Source organism: Pestalotiopsis fici, assembly GCF_000516985.1.
Source record: "Pestalotiopsis fici W106-1 unplaced genomic scaffold PFICI_Scf_7, whole genome shotgun sequence".
NCBI classification, from domain to species: domain Eukaryota; kingdom Fungi; phylum Ascomycota; class Sordariomycetes; order Amphisphaeriales; family Sporocadaceae; genus Pestalotiopsis; species Pestalotiopsis fici.
Genome location: NW_006917097.1, coordinates 3,029,542 through 3,050,812, shown reverse-complemented (window position 1 = coordinate 3,050,812; position 21,271 = coordinate 3,029,542). Strand labels below are relative to the sequence as shown.

Genomic DNA, 21,271 nt, shown 5'->3' with positions numbered 1-21,271 from the left:
GAATGCATACATTTAAATCTCCCGACACTGTTGACGCATGAGAACAAATTCAGCTCAGGTGTTGCATGTTTGATTGCCGCACCCGGCGTTCAGGGCTTTTGTGTTTTCCGGAACTCCTCTACAGAAGCCTAGTCATAGTTTTGCAGTTGTGATTCGAGTTGGATCATTCAAACAAGATAATAGCATTCCAGAATACGGCAACTCTGCGTCATCCTGTAGTCAGGAGGCACGAACCAAATTTGGTCAGTTGAATGAATTTAAAAGTCAAGCTCGACCGAAGGCAGAGGCCACATCCTGGAAAGACGTACCCATGACTCAAAATCCAGTCCCAAAACACAATCGATGCCAGATTCGGGCATCATGTTCATGTCCGACTTGAGTAAGCTATCAATCTAGCAAGGTGAGTCGCCCAGCCGTTGAGTGTACACTTGATCAGACGTCATCCGAATATTACCTTGACTGCCCAGATACTGACTCATTGAACAGAATCGCATGGCACTGTGGTGGCGGATAACAGCCATACCAAAGAGTTCTGCCTGTCACCGAGAGGCAGCAGTCTGGAGCCTGCTCAACCAACAAGCGATCTCGTCATTACGGTCCAGTGATCAAAGGTACCAAGGATTGGTAACAGTCATTGAGGTAGAAGATTTGGGTTTTGATTTCATAATCACCAGTTGGAAATCGGGACGGGCATCCCCAAATATTGGGATTTCAAAGAAGCCCTCTTTTTGCAGTTTTTTGCGCTGCCTTGTCATCCGATTTTGAACCAAGGCAGATCAAACAGTCTATTTATGCTCTCCGGCACCAGACCAGAGGTCTCAGGGACAGATAGCCACACCCGTGATCCATCCTGGATGGTGACCGGGACGAGGAGGAAGAAGGTACCTTTGGGGCTGATACCTCCTTTGCCACTTGGAAGTGGCATTTTGGGTACTACAATATTGAAGTTTTATTTTGGTTTGCAGTTGCTCTGTCTGTTTTGATTCTTGATATTCGTTTACTACTGGTTCATTTATTGCCCGTTTGATCTCTGCTTGATTCTTCCCAGAATTATCTGTTTACCTGTTTGGCTAAGACAGTTCTTTGAAAAAGACAAGACAAGACCGATATGAACGAGGCTATGAGATCATATAGCTGGCTCTTCCCCATTTGATGAATACGCACAGCGCATCTAGATATCTTGACATGGTCGTACACGCCAGAAGCAATTACAAATGTCTTGTGGCCACAAAAGCATCATCACGATCCTCAATTCTGAATTCTTGGAAGGCATAGAGAATTAACTGCCCTTGACTCAAGCCGGGCGTGACAAGGCTAACCATGGCCTCGAGGCTCTCAACAGATATCCTTCTTAAAGCCTTGGGGCCCAACACCTAGTATGTTTGATGGAGACACAGAAGGCGAGGCTCGGATGATTGCCAACAACACTGACAGCCTTGTCATCATGTCGTGAAAGGACAGAACGGCCACGCTTACCTAATTTTATGTTTGCATGTGATTTTCAGACAATTTGTTTATTTTGTGATATGTACTAATAAAGTAAATACCGGTCCAAACATGGGTGCTCGTTGTAGTAGGTGCCGAGCTCTTACAAAAGTAAGCCGGCTGCAGGAAAATTGCAATGTCAGCACTTATACCAAAGTCAGCTGACATGGAGACTAGATGGCATTATCAATAATCGATCTCTGCTTTTCGATGCAATGGTGTAAAGCTTTTTCCCCCCCGTCTCCCCCACAATATATGATAATCACAAGGTTTCATTACGGGCCATATTCTGTACATATTGTTTGGGGGCCGTGTTTTTTCGGCGTGGTTTATCAATCTCACCCGCATACACACACATGGGGCGGGCGCCGCACTTTCAGCCCTCTTGAAGATCTGCCTCGAAAGCGAAAAGTGCTCAAAGCAATAAGAAAGAAAAAAAAAGGATACTTATCTGTTTATGCGAGGCTCGACAGATATAGCCTACCATTTTGCCGATACGGAAAATGTTAAATGCTTTTTTTCTTTTTTTGACAGTTTGTGTGGGTATCTTCCTTCCATTTCCTTGCATATTTCTTTGATATTACTATGAAACTGGGGAGATCTGCCTGCCCGCTGCTGCTGCTGCTGCTGCCTAGTCCTGCAACCCACCAACACAGATCCTGTCAGATTTGGAGGAGGGGGGTAAAAGCAAAGAATGGAGGGACGACGAGGTTGCAATACAGTTTAGAGCTTAAAAAATGAAACCTCGCAAGTCAGTGTACGTACATGTAGTGGGATCCGAATCGTCGCCCAGAAGGATCATGCAAATCTCAACTCTGCCTAATCATGATTTTAAGCTTTTAGGCACGGCTTCTAGAAAGATCTGTGTTGATGCTTCCTTTTGTGGATTGATATGACACGCTCGATATGGCAAATGGATTCTTGATGTCACAAGGAAGAAAAATATCAGGGTTTATTACTCCATGGCAAAAAGTCTCTGCGCTGAATCTGCACTTGGTTGCCTATTGGGGAGGGGATTGATAGCTGGGTCAAACGCGATCCGAAAGGATGAATCCCCGCGATTCATCGTGGCACAGTTTTTTGGCGAGCACTTACACACACATAGACATACACACCTACGTACATAGAGGGGCAGTCTGTTTAGAGAAAAAGCAGAAGGATCACCATGCCTGTTTGCAATGCACTCATTAGTGACCACTAGGATCACATTGCGGGTTCTTTTGGCTTTCGGGCGATTTCATCTAGCTGCTTCTGCTGCTGCTATGGGCATTCCGCTCGAGCGTGATCAAAGGCCTTATACGTACTTTTGAGACTAACTCCCCCCATTTGGATGGGATCTCTAGAGGATCTCGCCGTAGGAAGGATGTTTAGTCAGTCCTCTTGTCATCATGTAAGCCAGCCAGCGGGCCATGAGTATCCTCAAAGTCCCGCTATCCCCCCAAGTCACCATGTTTGAACACACTATGTATGTAATCAAATGAACCGAAAGGGGAGGGACCCCGCGGCAAAGCAAAAGAAAACGTGAGCTGACGCTGGCCGACCCCAACCGTGATACTCCGTTGGTAGACGAGACGGCCAGAGAGAAGAGAGAGAGGTGGGGGAAAAGAGACCATGTTTGTCATCAAGGAACAGCCGGGGCGCCGGCCATCGTGTGATGCAAGCCTCCCTTTCCCTCCCCCTCACTCCCCCTTCTTGCCACGGCTTGGATCCCAAAAAAAAGACATGATTTCACGTATGGACTTGTTCTGCCTCGTGCGAGGGTCCGAAGAAAAGCAAAGAAGACTAAATGGCAAGGCGCCTTGTGGTCATGTGTACGCTTTGAAAAGGGCAGTGCTAGAGTGGGCAGTATCTTTTCAGATCAGTAGTAGTTCATATTTCAAGTACTGAACCACGATCGTCGCGGGCCGCGGTTTGTTATGCTTCACCGGAGTCCGGGGAGGGGGGCGGGCCAAGAGGTCAAATCGTCTGTCTTGCAAAATAGATTTTCTATAGTGACTGCGCCTACTGGGCTGGGGCTTTCTCGTTTCTCCTTCTCTTATTCTTTCGTGTGGACCTTTGGTGCTGGAGGCCTATTTGCAAATGATTATATCGAAATGATATTGAAAACAAAAAGTGACACTGCATACGCAATTCTGTCTCGGGCTTGTCCTAACCTCCCACACCAAATTGAAAGTTGGCTGTATTGGTAGGATTCCCTATGGAAAAAAGCCGATGGTCAAAGAAAGAAAGTCACCCCGCTCAGTTTACCATTGCGGCTGGCCAGTCTGCTATCTTCTTTTACTCATGCTTACCGCAATGTGTCAAGCGGCCTCATTGGCTTGAAGGGGGCAGTGTTGTGTGCGTGCGTGTGTGTGTGTTATGTCCATGCTTTGGCAAGGTGGCAGTACTCTGTAGTCTTTTTTGGATGACTGTCCAGTTTCCTTGGCTTCGGGGCTCGGGTTAGTGTGGGGTTGGAGAGAGGAGGAATGGAAATGACCCCCTCCCTCTTCCCCCCCTGGTGCGCGCCGGCGAGTGCGACGAGAAACATGCAGCAGTCTGGGAATCTAGATTCTACCTTCTTTCATCTATCCGCGCTATTCTGCCTATGCCTGCTCGGTTGAGACCGCAGCCCTTTCAAATATGTCACCGTAGAGGCAACCAGAGCGCTTCAAGATGGAGTCCTTTTTTCTCCCCCGTTCCCCAGATTGACCAGGCCACGGCCTAGGCAGTCGACTGGACATTACGAGAGTTGGGAAAAGGGTCTTGTGATCTATCGGCTCAAAGACAAATAATCGCCACTTCTGGGCCTCTGTTCAGCTCGTTTCCCTTTAGCGCGGGCGTATAGTCAGCCAGCTTGGTCAGTCCAAAGAGTGCGGACCCGCGCGGCAAAGACAATTAGAGGTAGCCACAACCCCAAGATACACCATACGATGGGTCCAGACGACTCTAAATCGTATAGAACTAGATCCTATCTAAAAAAGACCAGACGGGACAAGTTCAGATGGGCTCTCTCTGGAAGGATGCCGAGTGGCTCATTTTTCCTTTCTTTGTCCTGATGACGTGCAGTTCAGTCATGTTTGCTTTTGAGATTTTTCCATCTCCTCTTGTCAGAAATGTCCCGTGAGCAAAGACGTGTTTGTCATGCCACAATCGTAAGAAACGCATTCGGCGAGGGAAAGAGAACAAATCCAGTCATAACCTATGACAAGACAATTTTGCATCAGCACCCTTTTTGGGCAGCAAGGCCCCATTAGACCTTTCCTATCTACGGAGAACGCCATATTGCGTCGTTTTGCCATGTATGATCCCTCGCCCCGAAAATGCGTCACTGGGTACACAGTATATTGAAGGAATGGTTTTGTTGTAGCGCTCCGATTTCGCCCGAGCAAGGCCTATAGTACTTTCGTGAAGATTCTAAAAAGATCAAGGCCGAGACGGAGAGACCATGTTGACTCACCCTGTTGCGATTGCGCACTTCTAGAATATCTCTATCTGCCTTGGGCAATGATGGCAAAGATAGCTCAATGTCATTGATTGACTGTTGCTAATGATGATGATTTTCAAATATGTAGCCTCGAATGTTTTTGCTTGAGGGTTGCAATGGATGCATGACCAGCGACCTTTTTGGCGCGTGCCATGCATGCCCGTACATATTGGCATTTCAGTTCTGTAAGCCGTTGGGCTGAGATGAATGATGATACCAAATGTTAAAAAAAAGGCTGTATGACCTCAACAATATGATATTAATGCACGAACAACCAATAATTCAAACCATCTTTTGGGGGACTTTGTTCAAGTGTAACAACCAGGATATTGTCCTCCCATCATGCTTGTCGTGCAACACAACACAATGGGCGCTGGCAAGTCTGCGCAAGAAGCTGGCTGCTGCACCTGGTGAACTCTCCCTAAAGAACTATACTTTCATTAATTTATCTTAATGCAAATGCTTTAAAACATCCACACGCAAAGTATTCTGTTGCATTGTTTCCAACACGATCCCTTCCGCATGGAGGCAATAATTGTAATTCGTCCAGGCCCAAACGCCCTCTCATTCGTTGCCACGGCCACAAAAAGAGAGGGCGGGTATTTTGTTGTTGATTGCGGTAGCTGCGGCGACCTGGACAGACACGGAGCGCAGTTTCAACAGGCAGAAGTACTACAAACTACCGTGTTATCAGAAGGCTGTGGCGAACAAGAAGCAGCTAGCCCCTGCCTTGCCTGCCTGTCTCCCGTGAGAGACTTTTCGGTGGCTCATGTTCGCGAACATTCACTCTCTGCTGGAGACTTCTTCCATCAAGGATACGATTGTCGGTCGCGTCACAGCTACGTTTTTTTGGCCCCCGAGTACCTTGATTGACACCATGATTCATGAAAAGGAATTGTAGAGGGGCAAAATATCGTTCCTGGCAGGCAAAATATGCAAACCTGTTCGTCACAATCTGATGAACGCCATTTTGTATTGCAGCGTGTTTTGTGCGACATGCTGGGTTGCCCCAAGCAAACCGAGAAAAACAAGTTGCCAAGGTATTTCGGGGCCAGCATGATCGCCATGAGCTGTATCATGTTCAAATTTAGGTCTTTGCTCTGGCAAAACGCCCGCTTGGAATTTATACCATATTGGTATCTTCAAAACACGGCGATGCCCTCTTACTGTGGGCTCCCGTTTGATCGTTTTGGGTTTATTTTGGTGTCCAAGCACGTGTAGAATAGACCAGAGATGCAGGAAGCGAAGCACGTTTGAATGCATCCGTCGCGCGCACATTCCTACATTGGAGATGTCCAGTATTGAGGCAGTGTATCATTGACGAATTGTAGCAGCATATGCTTTCGTGCAGCGCCCGCCCGTAAAATGACAGCCAATCTCAGGGAATTGGATGGCCTGGCCTGGGTCAGTGCTGCGTAACAAGTATGCGGCCGATACAGCGATGAGCCACGCAACAATGTAGCCTTCTAAGATGAGCTGACGCAATTCCGAGGCGCCGCCGACTAGCGGAGTACCCCATCTCCGGAGATGGCCAAGTACCTACGCTACCTTGTACACCCAGTAGGTGGTGATCACAGCCTACGGACCATACATGCCACGAAACAGTGCCTGACGCTCTGGTTGGAGGCTGGCTCCATATTGCAACTCTGCGCAATCCAGCTGCCAGGCTGTGTGCTTTTGTCGACATGAAGAAGACGCGCGCAAAGAATACGTAGGCCGGCTGTGATTCAAAACCCATCGACGATTTTTGTTCGCATCCTTCCCTTGTTCAACTGAAAGGCGACGCAACGGAAGGAATGTCAGGGTCCAGTGGCAAGCATTGATGGGGACATTTCCGAATGGGAGATTGTAATCTAGAAGAATACGTGATTCTTGCGTGGTGCCCTTGTTCAAAGTTTCGGGAGCGCTGGGCAAACAAAGCCACAGCGCAATACCTACGTTGTAAATCGCCTCTCTGCTCACTCGGTACAAGGAAGATGAACAGCTGGCAGTTGAATGAAATCGCGGGGTCGATGGCGATTGCGAATACTTTGGTGGCCAGGTCTGGTTTGGTCTCGTCTCGTCTCGTCTCGGCAATACGAGCACGGTTCGGTGCTTACCGTCAGTGCCGTGTGTGCGTGTACTCAATAGTAGTATGCAGTCAAAGTTGATTTCAAGTACTTGGCGCATTCCCTGTAGTGCAGTAACCTTGGAGATTGAGTTGGAGCCGAGCGCAACCAACACGAATCTAGATGTATCGAGGCCAGGCAAGATCGGAAACCCATCAATTTGCTATCACTGTGAATGTTCCGATGGTGGTAGGTGCAAAGCCAATATCGTTTCATTTGCTGAGGTAAATGAGTCTGGAGCTAGGTGGGCTCATCAGCTGTTGCGCTGAAATGACCGGCAAGACTGGTAATGTCGAGCATGATTACTGCGTCTAAGCTAGTAGACCTGCCGTATGACTGTCCGGCTTCCCGCCTGTCGGGCCCTCGCCATTGTCGCGATTTGATCTTCCGCTCCGAAAATCTTGACTCAGTGGAAGGTGAAGATATTCATGGACCCAAACTTTGCTATGCCAGGTTGCTGGGCGACCTGCCTGCCCTCACAAGTCTCATGAGAGTAGCAGACAAGGGCATGGTGGAAATACGATATACGTAGTAGGTATGCTTTGTATGCAATTTAGCTGTGGCTGCAAACAGAGCCACGTGTGGAGTGGAGTGCTATGAACCTTGAGATTTCCGGGCCCTCATGGCGTTGAATAGAAAAAAGTATATGCGAGGTCTGCAACTGGCCGAGCCAAACCCGCATCTCTCGGTATGAAATGAAGGTCATTTTCAGTCATTGATGATAGTAGATAGAAACAAATGCGTGGTTGTTGCAAGTGTGTGTTCCACTTGATGTAGGGGTTTGTGTGATTGATGTCGAGTATTGGGGGTACGGCGAGTTTGCGACTGCCTCCTCCTTCCATTTGTTCTGTCAAAATCTGTATTTGTTGTTTGGATAAACTAATAATACCAGAGAGGCTCTTGCCAGTGTTCTCTTTTTTTGGATGCCGTGCATTTGGTTTGGTAGGTGCATCTTGATAAGCGGCGCAAGCACGATGCACTATTCTCATTACATGGGTACATTGCCTGTATCTTGTCCGAACTCCAGCAGTCAGAGGCTCTGTGGAAAGACTCCAAACAGATTGGGCGGTAAAAGAGCATAGACGATGGCTTCACAGCGGCCAGCAGCAGTGTGTGTAAAGACGGGGCTACCAGGCCGCATCTGGATGTCAAGTGCTACTACTACTACTACTGTGGTCATGCAGTGGTAGTATATACTACAGACTTGATGCACTTGATGATGACGATGCATGGGGGGTTCAACATGAGAAAAGCCGAGTGGCTGTACTGTGTATATCGTGGGTGTACATAGGTAGTACGCGCTGCTGCCCCAGCCTCCAGAAACCTTACATAAAATGCACTAAAATGTCGACGCCAACCGCCAAGTGGACAGTGAATAGTCTCTCATTGATACAGTTTTACCAGCTCGCCCAAGCAAGTCTGTCCAATCACGGCTTGGTCATTACCACCATGTACAGTGTTCGCTGGCTGCATTTCCGCCTAGCCCGTCAAGTCGCTGGTTGGTCAGATTGAGCCCCTGCCGGTTCGCTAATGTAAAGTCGGTATGCACAATTAGCTGGCTCTTACCAGCTCCAGTCCAGTTTTGTGCTTAGGTGGCCCGAGAAATCACAGCTCTCTTCCTTCACACCCAGTGATCAGACAGACAAGACGCGCACCAAAATCCCCATTTGTCCAATCATGACTGGCCCCCCCCTCCTCCACAGGCTTGTTGCCGGTGCCCCCTCCCATTTGACCGTCAGAACTTGACTGGTCCACTCCGATACCTAGTGTGTAGCTGGGTGTCCAATGCCCAGACAAGGAAGAGAGCAAAGAAGGAAAGAAAAAAAATGGGATGTCTCGATTATTCAAAACTCGCCCGATGTCCTTCCCCCCAGCCCGTGTCGCCCCCGGTTTCTCCTCTCTAATCGAACAACGCCGCCACCATGTTCGAATCTAAGATCTAGAGTACGGCAAACTTGTCGACAAGAAAGTTGTGCTAAAGAGTTCCGATATACTACAGTTATTCTTTGCGCTACTTTGGTTTTAAGGTTTCCCCCCCAACTCGATCTGACTACTCTTTGATATACACCCCATCCATCATCAGAAGCAGCTTCGAAAAAAAGTGCGTGCTAAGAAAAGAGCGTTGTGGCGTGTGCGTGTGTCTATTTTACATGCTCACCCAAATCTGTCTACTCTTGCATCTACTACTACTGGGCGGCTTGAATTCGACTACTACTACATCTATCTCATATCTCTTTTTTGAGTTGATTACGTTTGCCCAACTCGAGTCTTCTCTGTGAACTCTATATCGTCTGTAGTGACATTGATTTGTTCTCTCAGCGACAAAGATAGTAGCGGGAAGATATTACCAACCATCTCCTCTCATATTCTTTTTTTGGCCGTCGATCACCACGTTGTTCGTACCAATTTCCAAGACACAACCTACTACTTTACTGGTAGACCGATCATTCAACACTTTTATTTTCTTTACACAAAGAACAAACAATTCCGCACACGGCCAGGATCAGCCTTAAGGAGTCCTTTTCCCCCCAATTCTCTCCTCGACGTTGAAGAAATTGCATTGCGACTTCCTCGGGTTTTTCGTGTCGTCGTTTGTGTTGTTCTGCCTAGATTCCAACATCAATCCTCTTTTTTCCCTAATTATCAGTCATTTCACTCGTCCCTAGTCCTTCTTTGTTCACCTGCCACGGTTTGATTTGCACAAAGCTACCATTTCAGGCTGCCACGGCGTGTGACAAAATCCTGAGTTCAATTCAGTCAGTCATTCCGGGCATTTCCAGCAATTCAAGCCATCAGTCATCATTCACTACCTCTTTTCCTCTCTGGTGGACACCTGCGAGACACTTGGCCTATTCTCAGCTCCGTTGTCGCCCCTTCACACCTAGCAAAGACCAGTTGGCAACCTGAAATCGGTCAGGATCCGCCCCCCCTTGGCCGTGTCTGTTGTGGCTCCATCCTGGGACTCTCAGCCCAAAAGCAGACACTTTGCCTACTCCACTTCAGCCAACCAAGCCCAGCGGGATTAGTCGGTTAGGTAGCCTTCGCCACCTACCAGGAGGGAGGAAAGAGTCATAGTCATCATCCCCCCCCCGAGACTGGGAGCTGACTGACGGGACTGACTGACCTGCTAACAAAGGCCCGGTACCCTGCCACACCACTCTCACACGACTTCGGCCCTTGCCTGCCTGTTTGTGTGGCCTTGTTCGCCTGCCTTGCCCCCCCTAGGTACCCTACCTGTTGCGTCTTGTCTTGTCTTGGTACAGGCCACCACGCGACAGACGACTCATACCCAAAGGCCATCTCCGCCCAGTGATTCGCCTCGTCGAGTCCGGCCCTTAAGAGAGCCTCTCTCCTCCCCTTCACACCCAGCTGCATATATGCTCTCACAGGCATCACGGTGGTTGTAGTGCTCGTACCTTGCATAATCTTCCTACCCTCTGACGCTGCCTGCCTGTTTGAAGCATTGCAACAACATCTCCCTAGTGTCTTCGACCGACTACTACTACTCATTCGATCGACCTCGCTAGCAAAGCAAAGCAAAACAAAAAAAAACTCGACATACCGAACCCGTTCCAGTTTGTGTAATACCATATTCGACAGCTTTACTTTCAGAAATCTCCACTCCTATCTACCATTCATTATACGCGCAACCGAATTCACCTTACAACCTCGACATTACATGGTTTGGTAGGCGGATAGCTCAATGTTGATCTAGCAGCCTCCACTCCAGTTACCCAATCCATGTTTCTTTAATCGAAACATACAGCCACACAATGATTCTTGCGAACTCTACAACTATCACTCCAGTCGCCCGCGTTGTCTCGTCCTCCGGTCTAATTCTTCGTGAAAAGTCGGTTCTTTGCTAGAGAGCCTACTTCCTTACTCGACTTTCTTGTTTTGCAATAGCGCACGTATGCTGTTGCGAAACCATCTCGACTACTAAATATATTCACGATCTATTAGCTTATCGGTTGACTCGATTCGGCGGCGACTGGAGGTTTATATTGAGAACTTAATATAGTCTCTTCTCTCCCACCACATAAACGAAAATGAGGCTGCGCAGCAATGATGACTCGCTGCCAGTCACCCACTCCCATGGACCCTACAACACCTCCCTAGCTTCGACGGCATCGTCCTCTGCGAGCTCGATCTTCTCCGATGCCTCCTCTCAACAATCCGACGATACTTCCATCTCCGCTTACACCTCGGACTCGTTGGATGCTTGCCGCAGTCGCTTTAGCTCTTCCGAATGGACCGAGTCGTATTCTCAAAGATCGGCCCAGCAGGTGCCGCAACATATGCGCCAGAACCCCAGACGTACTTCTGCCAGCTCGATTTCCAGGACCGGATGCCCTCCCACCTTGGTCCGCCAAGGCGATCGCAAGGTCAACTTTGTCGATAATCTCGTCGGTAAGCATAAACGATGACTCTCTGACTGCCCAGCGGCAACCGCTCAACCTCACAATACAGATTCATCAACTCAAATCGTAGAAGCGATCTGGCCCCTGTCTTCTATTCCTAGCCGCGCTGAATTGGGTCAGCGAGCTGTGCTGCCGTTGCGCACTTTCATTCAAGAAACGCTGCGCCGCTCCCGCACCAGCTACTCTACCCTGCAGGTGGCATTGTATTACCTCGTTTTGATCAAGCCGCATGTTCCCAAGCACGACTTTACCATGGAGCAGCCCGATGACGTTCTTGCCAGGCGCGCGCTGCAGTGCGGGCGTCGCATGTTCTTGGCCGCCCTGATCTTGGCTTCAAAGTACTTGCAGGATCGCAACTACTCTGCGCGTGCTTGGAGCAAGATTTCTGGTCTCGCAACCCAGGAAATTAATCAAAACGAAATGGCTTTCCTGTTGGCTGTTAACTGGAAGCTTCATATAACTGATGATGTCTTCCAGCGTTGGACTGACATTGTTCTCAAGTATACTCCATCACAGCCTCCATCACCCGGTGGCATTAGCTCTCCCTCCCACGAGGCCGAGGTACAGAACTGGAAGAATCTTATACTTCAGCTCACTCCCGAGCTGGACAATGTTGGTGGAATTGTCTCGGCCAAGAGCAAATCTACCACTGGAGATTTCCGTGTCATGTCGCCTCGTTCTCTCCTTTCAGCAACCCGGGAACGGAGCCGTGTCTGCGGAAGCGAATCCAACGAATCTACCCCTACTCCCAGAAGCTATGATGTGCCATATACCATGGAGCCAGCACCAAAGGTTTCCAACACACCAGGTCTGCTGGCACCTGCCCTTGGCTTACTGCCTACTCCGCGCCTCACACCTCAGTCTAGCGGACTTGGTACTCCTGCTGCGAGTACCTCGTCATGCCTGCTTGGTGCCAAGGGCTCAATGGGTTTCGCCATGGCGCACGCGAGTGCTGCACAAAACTCGGAGAGATGGCCCGGTACCCTGTCCACGTCGCCACTCAGCTACTATCAGCCCGCTCGCCGTTCTTCGCTTGCCAATTCAGTCTCTACAGCTTCTTCGCCAGAGTCTATGGTTTCGGATACTTCCCGTACCTCACGCTCTTCCTCAATCTCATCTGCTTCGTCGCTGGTCAGCGCGCCGTCAACCAAATTGGATGTACAGGCGCGATGCCGCTCTGCGAAGCTGTGCAGTGAGAGGTATAGCATGAGACCTACCATTGCCTCGGTCCGCGAAGATTATGAAGAGAACTGCATCACATCTTCGCCAGAGTCCTACACCGGCCCGGTGGGCAAGGACCTTATGGAGATGTCGCTCGACACTCCTCTGGCGAAGTCAAGCTGCGAAAACGACGACACTGCTGCCGACGCTGCTCGAGCGCTACAGGAACTGCAGAACTCATCTTTCACTTTCCATGCGGTCAATACCATGGCCGGCTCCAAGCGCAGCCGGCCCACGTCGATGGAGTGCCCGCTTCAAGAGAACGTGCGCGGTCTGCTCTGCAGCGAGTATGGTTCGAAGCGCATGTGCTACTCGACGGATGCATCTATTCTTCCAATCACCATTCCATCGGTTCACCCTGCCATGGGCGGCCTCGGCGGCCCGGGCATGTGGGGTGGTATTCTATGATAAAAGGCGGGCGAACCATACAACTGGCCTCTAAACTCCCGCCGCACGACTATAAGATATACTTTGTGACAATAATAGGATGTCTCTTTTGTTTTACAGCCACACAGGAGTTTCAAGGCAGCTTGCACCAACTTGGCACTATCTAGTCAAATAGACGACCAAGGCCGGATGAAAAGCGCGTTCTTTCTCGCATTTTCAGGATCGATGCATTGGGTTTGCGGCGGTTTGGCGATTTTTGTTGTACGATGAGCGAGAAAGCAACTCGACCAAGGCGGCCGAAAAAAAACCGTGGTTTTCAGGTGTTCAGGAAGGGGTGGAAAGCAACAACAACAACAACATTTGATTTTGGCCAGGCGATGGGAATCGAAAGGTAATGCAGGTTCGTGGTCAGTTTTGTGTGGAAAACTCTAGAACGATGCGAGGCGATTGCTTTTTGTCATTTTCTCGACATCGTGGGATACCCAAGGTACTGCAACGCATCAAGACGGAGTATTAATTTTTTTTCTGTTGTTTTCCAGGCGTCATTGGACGCCTCGGGACGAGATCAAATCTTCACCAGCTGCGTCGCCGGAGCCGTGGAAACACACAACCGACGACGCGCTTGGCAACGAGCACAAAAGCGCATGATTACACCTATCTGACCTGAAAAGGCGTTGCGCAAACTAGATCGAGGAGAGCTTGCTTGAACCAAAAGCTTGAGACAAACATACACAACCTCGCAGATAGTACATAATCTGAAAGAAAAGGGCTTCAAAGCTGGGAACCTCACACATTACAGTTACCAAAAAGAAAAAAGAACCTCGACTTGCCAGGGAATCAAATGATAAGTGCGTGTCTTGAAACATTATGATAAAGAGGGTCAGATTCTCTGTCTCGAGATGGACTCTCTTTTGAGTATAATGTGCTAATCTATCTAATCATTTTGCTTGCAGTTTTTTATTCAATCTCAGGCAATAGAAAAAGTTTGATCTCATTGGTCAATCTGATCTGAGCACTTGGCAAACTGCTTCGACTTCGTGGATCTCACAAACGAAGCGGAACAGAAGAAGAGCGCCGCCAAGAAACTGACGATGAGGGGGTGGAATGAGCCAACGATGCAAGATTTTCCCTCGTTGATACCTCAGGATAACAACGTCCTATGCGTATGTAGGTACTATCAATCTCCTCGTTGGCCCGGCGCCGACATCCATGCTTGCTTGCCAGGTGACTCATCGCGGGTGGATTCTTGTTTAAGGAAGCTTACAACCAACAGGATAGGATGGCCGGCCCCCTTAATCCCCCACTCACACCTAACACACACAAGAAACGGTCGGTCGGGTCGATAGAAACAGCTGCGACAGGCTGGCTTATGATTGCCACTTTAGGCAACGCAAGCGCTAAGTATCAAGCACGCACATGATGAGCACCACCAGCGACGCCAGGCCAGGCAGGTTTGGCCAGGTGCACAGGTGAAAAATTTCACTGCAATATTGAGCACCATGTGCACAGTGATACTTTGCTCAGGTAATGTTTCATTTCATTTTATTCATCCTGTCATCATTACTCACACACAAGCCATCGTCGGGTTTGTGTCCTTCTACACGCCCACAAGCCTGTGTAAGTAGAGGCGAACGAGGTGGGGCTCAGGCAGAAGACTCGGTGACGACAAAGGTCACGATGGATGAATAGGTGGTCCCGAGCGACTCTTTCATTCTACGTATCAGCCGGGATGCCGGAAGATGCTTACCTAGGTTTCTGACTTTTGCACGATCCCATGAGTGAGGCGAAGTTCCACTTCCGTGTTGGCTGTGTCCTCTCGTCTTTTTGGGATGATGGTATTGGGTATCATTGACCTGAATAGATGGCTGGACAGGTGGCAACTTCAAAAATGGGTTCCCTTATAGATCAGGGGAGAAAACAAAATAATCGCAAGTTGTATGGCTGGTAAGTCTCTGTTGTTTTGTCCTTTCAAAGCAAGTCCACTTTGGGCTCCAACAAGACAGGATTGGGACTATATACACGACATGGCAGATGCGATGCACGGACGGGCTGCTCTACTGGGGCCATGTATGAAAACACCAATCTATAGAGACATTGATTGGTATCTCAACCTACAAGAGCGCCAAGTCAAGACTTGGTAGCAGCTCGTCCATTCCATCCATCCTGATTGCTTCTTGTCAGAGAAAGGTAACAAATACAAGATAAACTCACAAGCAAAGTGTACTTTTAATTCGACAAACTTTTGCAGTTTTGTCATCCTCATCACATGGGCATCACATGCCTCGAGTCACAGTACGTACGTGTTCTCGAAAGCAACAAATTACTCAGGGTTATACCATGAACAATGACGCATCATTGCACTACGCCTCTTGAGCTGATGCCCTTCTTTTCGCGAGACTCAAGTTTTTGTCTGCAGCTAGCGACCATGACCACTTTACTTTCTACTTTTCTCCCTCCCTGGTAGGCAGCAATACCATGCCATGGTCGCGTGTGCCACGGCAATGATATGAGAAACAAAACTGCTTACAATACATCAAAGTGACTCATGATGATGCTGATTCAAAACGAGATCTCGGCCAGGCCAAGGCCTCTCACATCAAACGCGGGGTGATGCAATACACGAACCCGTCCAAGTAATGTCTCTGGAATCAGGTAGATGGATTTCAAGATTTCAGAACAAGACCTTGTATCAATGGTATGACTTGATTATGTCCGCCCCTTTGACTCCATCTAACTCTCTCTCTCTCTCTCCCGTAAGGGCTAATGTTGCCATGTGGCGTGAGAAATATTTGCATGAGAAGTCCCCTCCTCCCCTCTCCGGCGAGACGGATTAGGTATGGGGTGTGTGTGCGGAGGGTTCAAATCTCTAAACGTAATCGTGATATTCATGTACGTGGGTAGCCGAGGAGGGGAGGAGGGGCCAAGAGGTTGTTTTTACTTTATTATTTTTTTATTTGCCTTGGCGACTTTGGAGGACTTTGGTGTACCAAGAAAACATGAATGTTTGGTCAATTGGGATACTTTCATCAGGATGGGTTGTGGTGTGTACAATGTACAAAATTCGAAAGGGTCTGTTTGCGTGTGGCGGCTCGGGTGACGACGGGTCCAATCTCTTTTCGACACCTTTCTCTTCCCGATTCGGCTCGCCGGTTCACTCTTCGCAGAAGACCTGCAGACGTGTGTTGGTCCTAGGATATGTCGGCATGGTAGTGCTGGGGGTATGCTGGTTGGATACATCGAACGGGTGGCCGATGGGCCTGTATCGATGACTTTTGTGCGTTACTGCCCTTGTCATATTGTGATTCTTGACCCTCATAGACAAAAAAAAAAGACTGATTGCACTCCGGAGAGAGATGGAGAGAGATATTGCTGCAGGAATCCTTGGTGCGTGACTGCTTTCTGCTGCTTTGGTTTGATCTCGTCAAGCAATGTAGGTAGACTTGCAGCATGGACGGCGTGTCAAACAAGAACGTCATTGCCCCAATTATGATCATCAATCATATTCTCAATGGTGATTCGACTACAAGGGAAGGAAATGCCAATCTCGCATCATGTGTGTCTCCTTTCATTCATGTTCTGTGAGCCATACAGTACCTTGATAGGATGGACTATAGTTTGACTTGGCAGCGACAATGTCTTGCTGGAAAGTCTAACAAAATAGAACGGTCTAACAAAGTATAACAGAGGAGACGAATACTTACTTCCGGAAAGTCGGAAAGTCTCAAGACATACATACTACAGGACCGTGGTAAGCTGTCAAGGTACATGGCCACGAATCTGCGTTTCAAGTGCTTTTGCGGACTTGTAATGGCATTAAAGTGTGTCTATGCAATAGTGTATTTTTCTCATTATTGAGCGAGGTGGAGTCTATGTTCGATGAGGGGGTATATCTTTTTATGATCACAATCATCTTCATACAGAGGCGAGAGATACCGTAACCGCCAAACTCTAATCCCGAATTCAAATGTTACACTTCGTCGTTTTAGAAACAAACGACGAATCCAAACGCAAGAAGAAAAAGAAAAAAAGCTGCTTGAGAAAAAACAGACAACGCCTTTGAGAAATGCTGTGCGAAAATCATCCAAGCCTCGTCTCTTTCAAGGCAGGTCCTCTGACATTATATCTCCCACCATCTCTTCTTGGTGACGGTGTTCAGCTTCATCTGGTTGATGCGGCGGAGCTTTTCACGGCTGCGGGGATCGAGAAGTCCGGCGTGGCCTTCGTCCTGGAACCACGAGTATCCCTTTTCCAGGTTGACCTTTTCATCACTCTGCATCTTGACTCGCTGGACCCGGTGTAGTTTCTTCAAGCCGTAGATACAGACCCAGATGGACAAGATGATGGAAACTCCGGTCACGGCACCAAAGCCCCAATTGGTCTCTTCAATAAAGTTCTCGAGGTTCGCACCATACAAACCGGCAATGAAGGTACCCATGGCAAGACCTAGAGTGCCGATACTGAATTTCAGATCCAAGAGCATGAGGGCATTTCGGTTGGCGTCCAGAATCGCCCGAAGACTGCAAATAGTGTCAGCATTCATCATCTTCTCAAATGTGTACTCTGAGCACCTACATTTCCTCAGTGTTTCGAATACCCGAGACCAAGTTTCCAGCTTCCTCGACAACTTCGTCGCAAAACTTGTGGTAAGACTCGAGCAACATCTCCACCTCGGTATGATCATCCGGAGCCCGGGTAATGTCATGAGTTTTTTCAGTCAGATACATTGAGGCCAGATCATCGTCAGCCTCGAGGAGATCCTCGATGGCACTGCGCACCAGGCGAGCCTTCTGCTCAAAGGTATTGACTCTCTTTGAGAGGACCAGGAGAATGCGTAGTTTGTGGCGGTCGATATCGTCTTCCAGCTCACTGAGAATGCGGATCACGGGGTTGCGGACGGTTTCAAAATCTGCCTCGAGCTCCTGTGTCACAGACTGAAGGACCACTTCAAGAGCGCGGAACTCATAAGGAACAGCCGGTCCACTTCCGACTGTCTGCTGCTTGAGCCGGTGTTGCAGCTCATACATGAACGAGGATTGCGCATGGGAGCTTCGAGAACCGTACACATCAAAGAGCAGAACTCTGTTGTGGTTGATGAGAACCCTCAGATGCAGCAGGTTGAGCAGAATGGCGCGTTCGCGGACTAGAATGTGAGGAAGATTGGACGAATCAATCTTTCGGAGATCACGAGGTTGGAGCCCAAACTATGTGCACCCGTGTCAGCCAGTATATCAAACCGAGTGTGGGGGGTTCCAAGGTTTTCCCTTACTCTGGCAATTAGCTCCGTCTTCTTGAACTCGCCGTCGACCAATATAGCATTTCCATTCTCGTCCACCTCGGTACAGCGCAGTCGCGGCTCGAGCGCGGCCTGCTGCGCGCGCTGTCTCCTCGTATTGAACATGGAGTTGGTATCGCCATCCTCGTTGTGCTCGGGCAGGTCGTCGGGCTTCAGCGCGTTCGGCAGCTTCCTCGTCCTCGGGCCCCACAGCCTCTCTTTCAGTGTTGGCGTACAAGAGTCATTGGAGGAGTTGTATCGCGCTCCTCCAGCGGCGGGCAAAAACGTGGCAGGGCGCCTGTTTCGGAGCGATCTCGAGTCCTTGGCAGCAGAACGCGCCGTGAAGAGTCGCTGAATGTCGAGCACAGAGGATTGCAGCTGCTGCGTGTCGGGATGAGAGTCAACGCTGACCCGTGTGGCCGTGTTGAGCTGTCTCCTGGCCGGACAAAGGGCTCTGCGCGAGGCTGCCTGGTTGAGGCAGTGTGCCTGGTTCGGGCTGAAGAAGCTCAGGTTCTCGGACTGAGAGCGCAGGAACCGGAGCAGTCCTATCGACGGCACCGGTGGACGTGCCGACACCATTGTGTGGTTTCTGAGCAGCGAATTGATCCCGAGTGAATCTGGGTGGGGAGGTTTCCAAAGGGATTTTGCGTGGCTTCACATCGGCGACCACTTTTTGTTGTTGAAATGTTTTTGGTTTGAAGCTCTTAGCGACACTTGCGTTATGTCGTCACATACTATTCTCAAAGAAAACCCGTCCCAAAAAATTTCCCAAGTCCAGAACGCCCAAAGCTAAGCGGCGGCCTCCCCTTTGCGGCTTGCGCTAAAACTTTGCGGCCAACAACTGTGAAGAGCTCAGTGCTAACTGCAGGTGTGGGACCCACTGAGACACGGGAACAGCAGAGGACAGAGCCAATCACATAGTGAACATGCGCTGAAGTAATGTAGTATACCCATTGGCTGGCGGGTCATATCTATATCTAGAGAGTCAAGATCAATGTCAAGGTAATGATGCTCTACTTAATCCTATCGAGTAACATTTAGAAAAAAGTAACAAGATTAAACGCAGGTACCGAATTGACTTATCCTAACTACCTAGGTACCCAAGTATGGAATAGGTAACTAACCTAGAGTATTCGGCGCCCACCACTGATGCTTGCTAAAGTGGACCCCATTAAATTCATTCTTTCTCATAGTCGTTTGTAGTCGCATTCCAACCAACGTTGAATCGCGTTTTGACTTCCATTTGCTTTTTATATGATGCCGGTCATCGACAGCCAGGTCAGAAACCAGGCCGGGGGAGCAACGTGGTACTCGACGGTGCTTCTTCCACAGCACTAATGGCTATCCCAAGACCTTGGCATCGCATAAAGACACCATCGTCGTCGTCGTCGTCGTCGTCGTTGTCGCTGTATTCGTCGCCAGGATGGAGTTGACACCCATCAGGATCCCCGGCAAGCGCCGTCGCAAGGGTGCGCCGCCCATAGTCTTTGACGTAGGATCAGCAGCATCTCGTCGTCACCGCAAGGACAGCGGTAGCAACAGCAGCAAGCGCCGTGGCAGGTCGCGGGAAAGCACGAGTAGTGACATGAAGAAAAAGAAGAGGCAAAAAGTGGCAAAACGGCCCAAGGCCTCGTATCTGGAGAGGGAGCTACCCCTCGAAATCGTGGAACGTATCTTTTGGATGAGCGAAAACATCAACTTTGCTCGATCCGGCCCGCGTGTCGGACAACTCTTGTCGAGCCCGTCAACGAGGCGCGAAACTTTTTTGCAGGCTTTTGGTCCAACCTGGGACGTTTGGTTCGGAGTGGTCAGGACAAATCATCTCCGGGTCGCCAGCTATCACGACTGGCAGCAGGACGTGGCACGGTTTGGTGGGAATCCAGAGTTCCAAGTAAGCATCTCCTTGTCATGGCTATGGTTTCATTTGCATCTAACAGAAGATCTAGTCTGCTCTTTTGCAGTACTCTTGGGTCGACATATCCTTCATCCTGAGCTGCGTGGACTCCTGGGCACAGAAATATGCTAGAGACAGATTCTACCAGCACCAAAAGCTCTGGGGCGACCCCCCTTCCACTTTCGATGCTGATTCCCAAGACCAGCTGCCGGAAGAAGATGAAGCGGACGCTGGAGGTATCGGGAGCTTCACCTCGGCCAGTCGATACTTTGAGCACGACTACGCCGCCTTTGCCGCGCAGGCCGAACGCGGCGATCCCCTCCCGGCACTCGACGACGAGTGGAGCTGGATCGAAGTCCACCGCGAGACCCAGATCCCCGATGGCCTGCTCACCGGGCCGTCGTGGGATGATGCCGCCATGCGAAAGCTATTTTGGCTCGTCCGGGCTGGCGCACGTCTCTCTTCCGACCAGACCTGGGAGACTACGCTCGAAGGCTACCACAACGCCATGAAGAGCACGGGAGACGACCATGTTAATCTTCTCGTTATACGGCTTTTGCTGACCCTCGCCGGCGATCACTGGCCGGCGCATATCGCAAGCGCCGAGCTTGACAAGTTGCATGATAAGGAACGGGAACTGTGGTCGAGTCAACAACGCGAAGTGTACAGTAGATATGCTTGTGTCGCTCGCATGCTAGTCCAGAGATATTCTGCCCCAACGGCAGATACATGAGACCCTTAAATCCCGAGACAGACCGATTGGAGTGTTTCGCTGGGATCAGAAGCGCAAGTCTAGCTGCGTGGTCTCGTCGGCTAATCATATTCCTCCTCCTACCTTGATAAAAAGCCAATTAAATAAAATACAACACAACGTGGAACAAGACAATCTGTGAAGTATGGAGTATTATTAAAACCGGAGAAGGGTATCTATCGTTTGAACATGAGATGCGCTGTTGATATACATGCCAGGCCGTTTTTTTGCTTTGTCCCGCCTTGTTCCGTCTATTTATTTTGATCCCG

The 21,271-nt window shown here is 49.4% G+C and overlaps 3 protein-coding genes across 3 annotated transcripts; 2 read left to right on the top strand and 1 right to left on the bottom strand.

Annotated features, from left to right (window-relative positions):
• Positions 1-11,105: 11,105 nt before the first annotated feature.
• Positions 11,106-13,106, top strand: PFICI_10549 (uncharacterized protein; the record flags this gene model as incomplete). The annotated part of the gene is made up of 2 exons (XM_007839130.1): positions 11,106-11,466; positions 11,527-13,106. 2 exons carry the CDS (start codon positions 11,106-11,108, stop codon positions 13,104-13,106), a joined length of 1,941 nt encoding a protein of 646 aa, XP_007837321.1.
• Positions 13,107-17,202: 4,096 nt separating this feature from the next.
• Positions 17,203-18,936, bottom strand: PFICI_10548 (Mitochondrial inner membrane magnesium transporter mrs2; the record flags this gene model as incomplete). The annotated part of the gene is made up of 3 exons (XM_007839129.1): positions 17,203-17,602; positions 17,658-18,286; positions 18,352-18,936. The coding sequence occupies 3 exons, from the start codon at positions 18,934-18,936 to the stop codon at positions 17,203-17,205; spliced, it is 1,614 nt and encodes a 537-aa protein (XP_007837320.1).
• Positions 18,937-19,780: 844 nt separating this feature from the next.
• Positions 19,781-20,984, top strand: PFICI_10547 (uncharacterized protein; the record flags this gene model as incomplete). Its single annotated transcript, XM_007839128.1, has 2 exons — positions 19,781-20,248; positions 20,304-20,984. 2 exons carry the CDS (start codon positions 19,781-19,783, stop codon positions 20,982-20,984), a joined length of 1,149 nt encoding a protein of 382 aa, XP_007837319.1.
• Between the last annotated feature and the right edge of the window lie 287 nt (positions 20,985-21,271).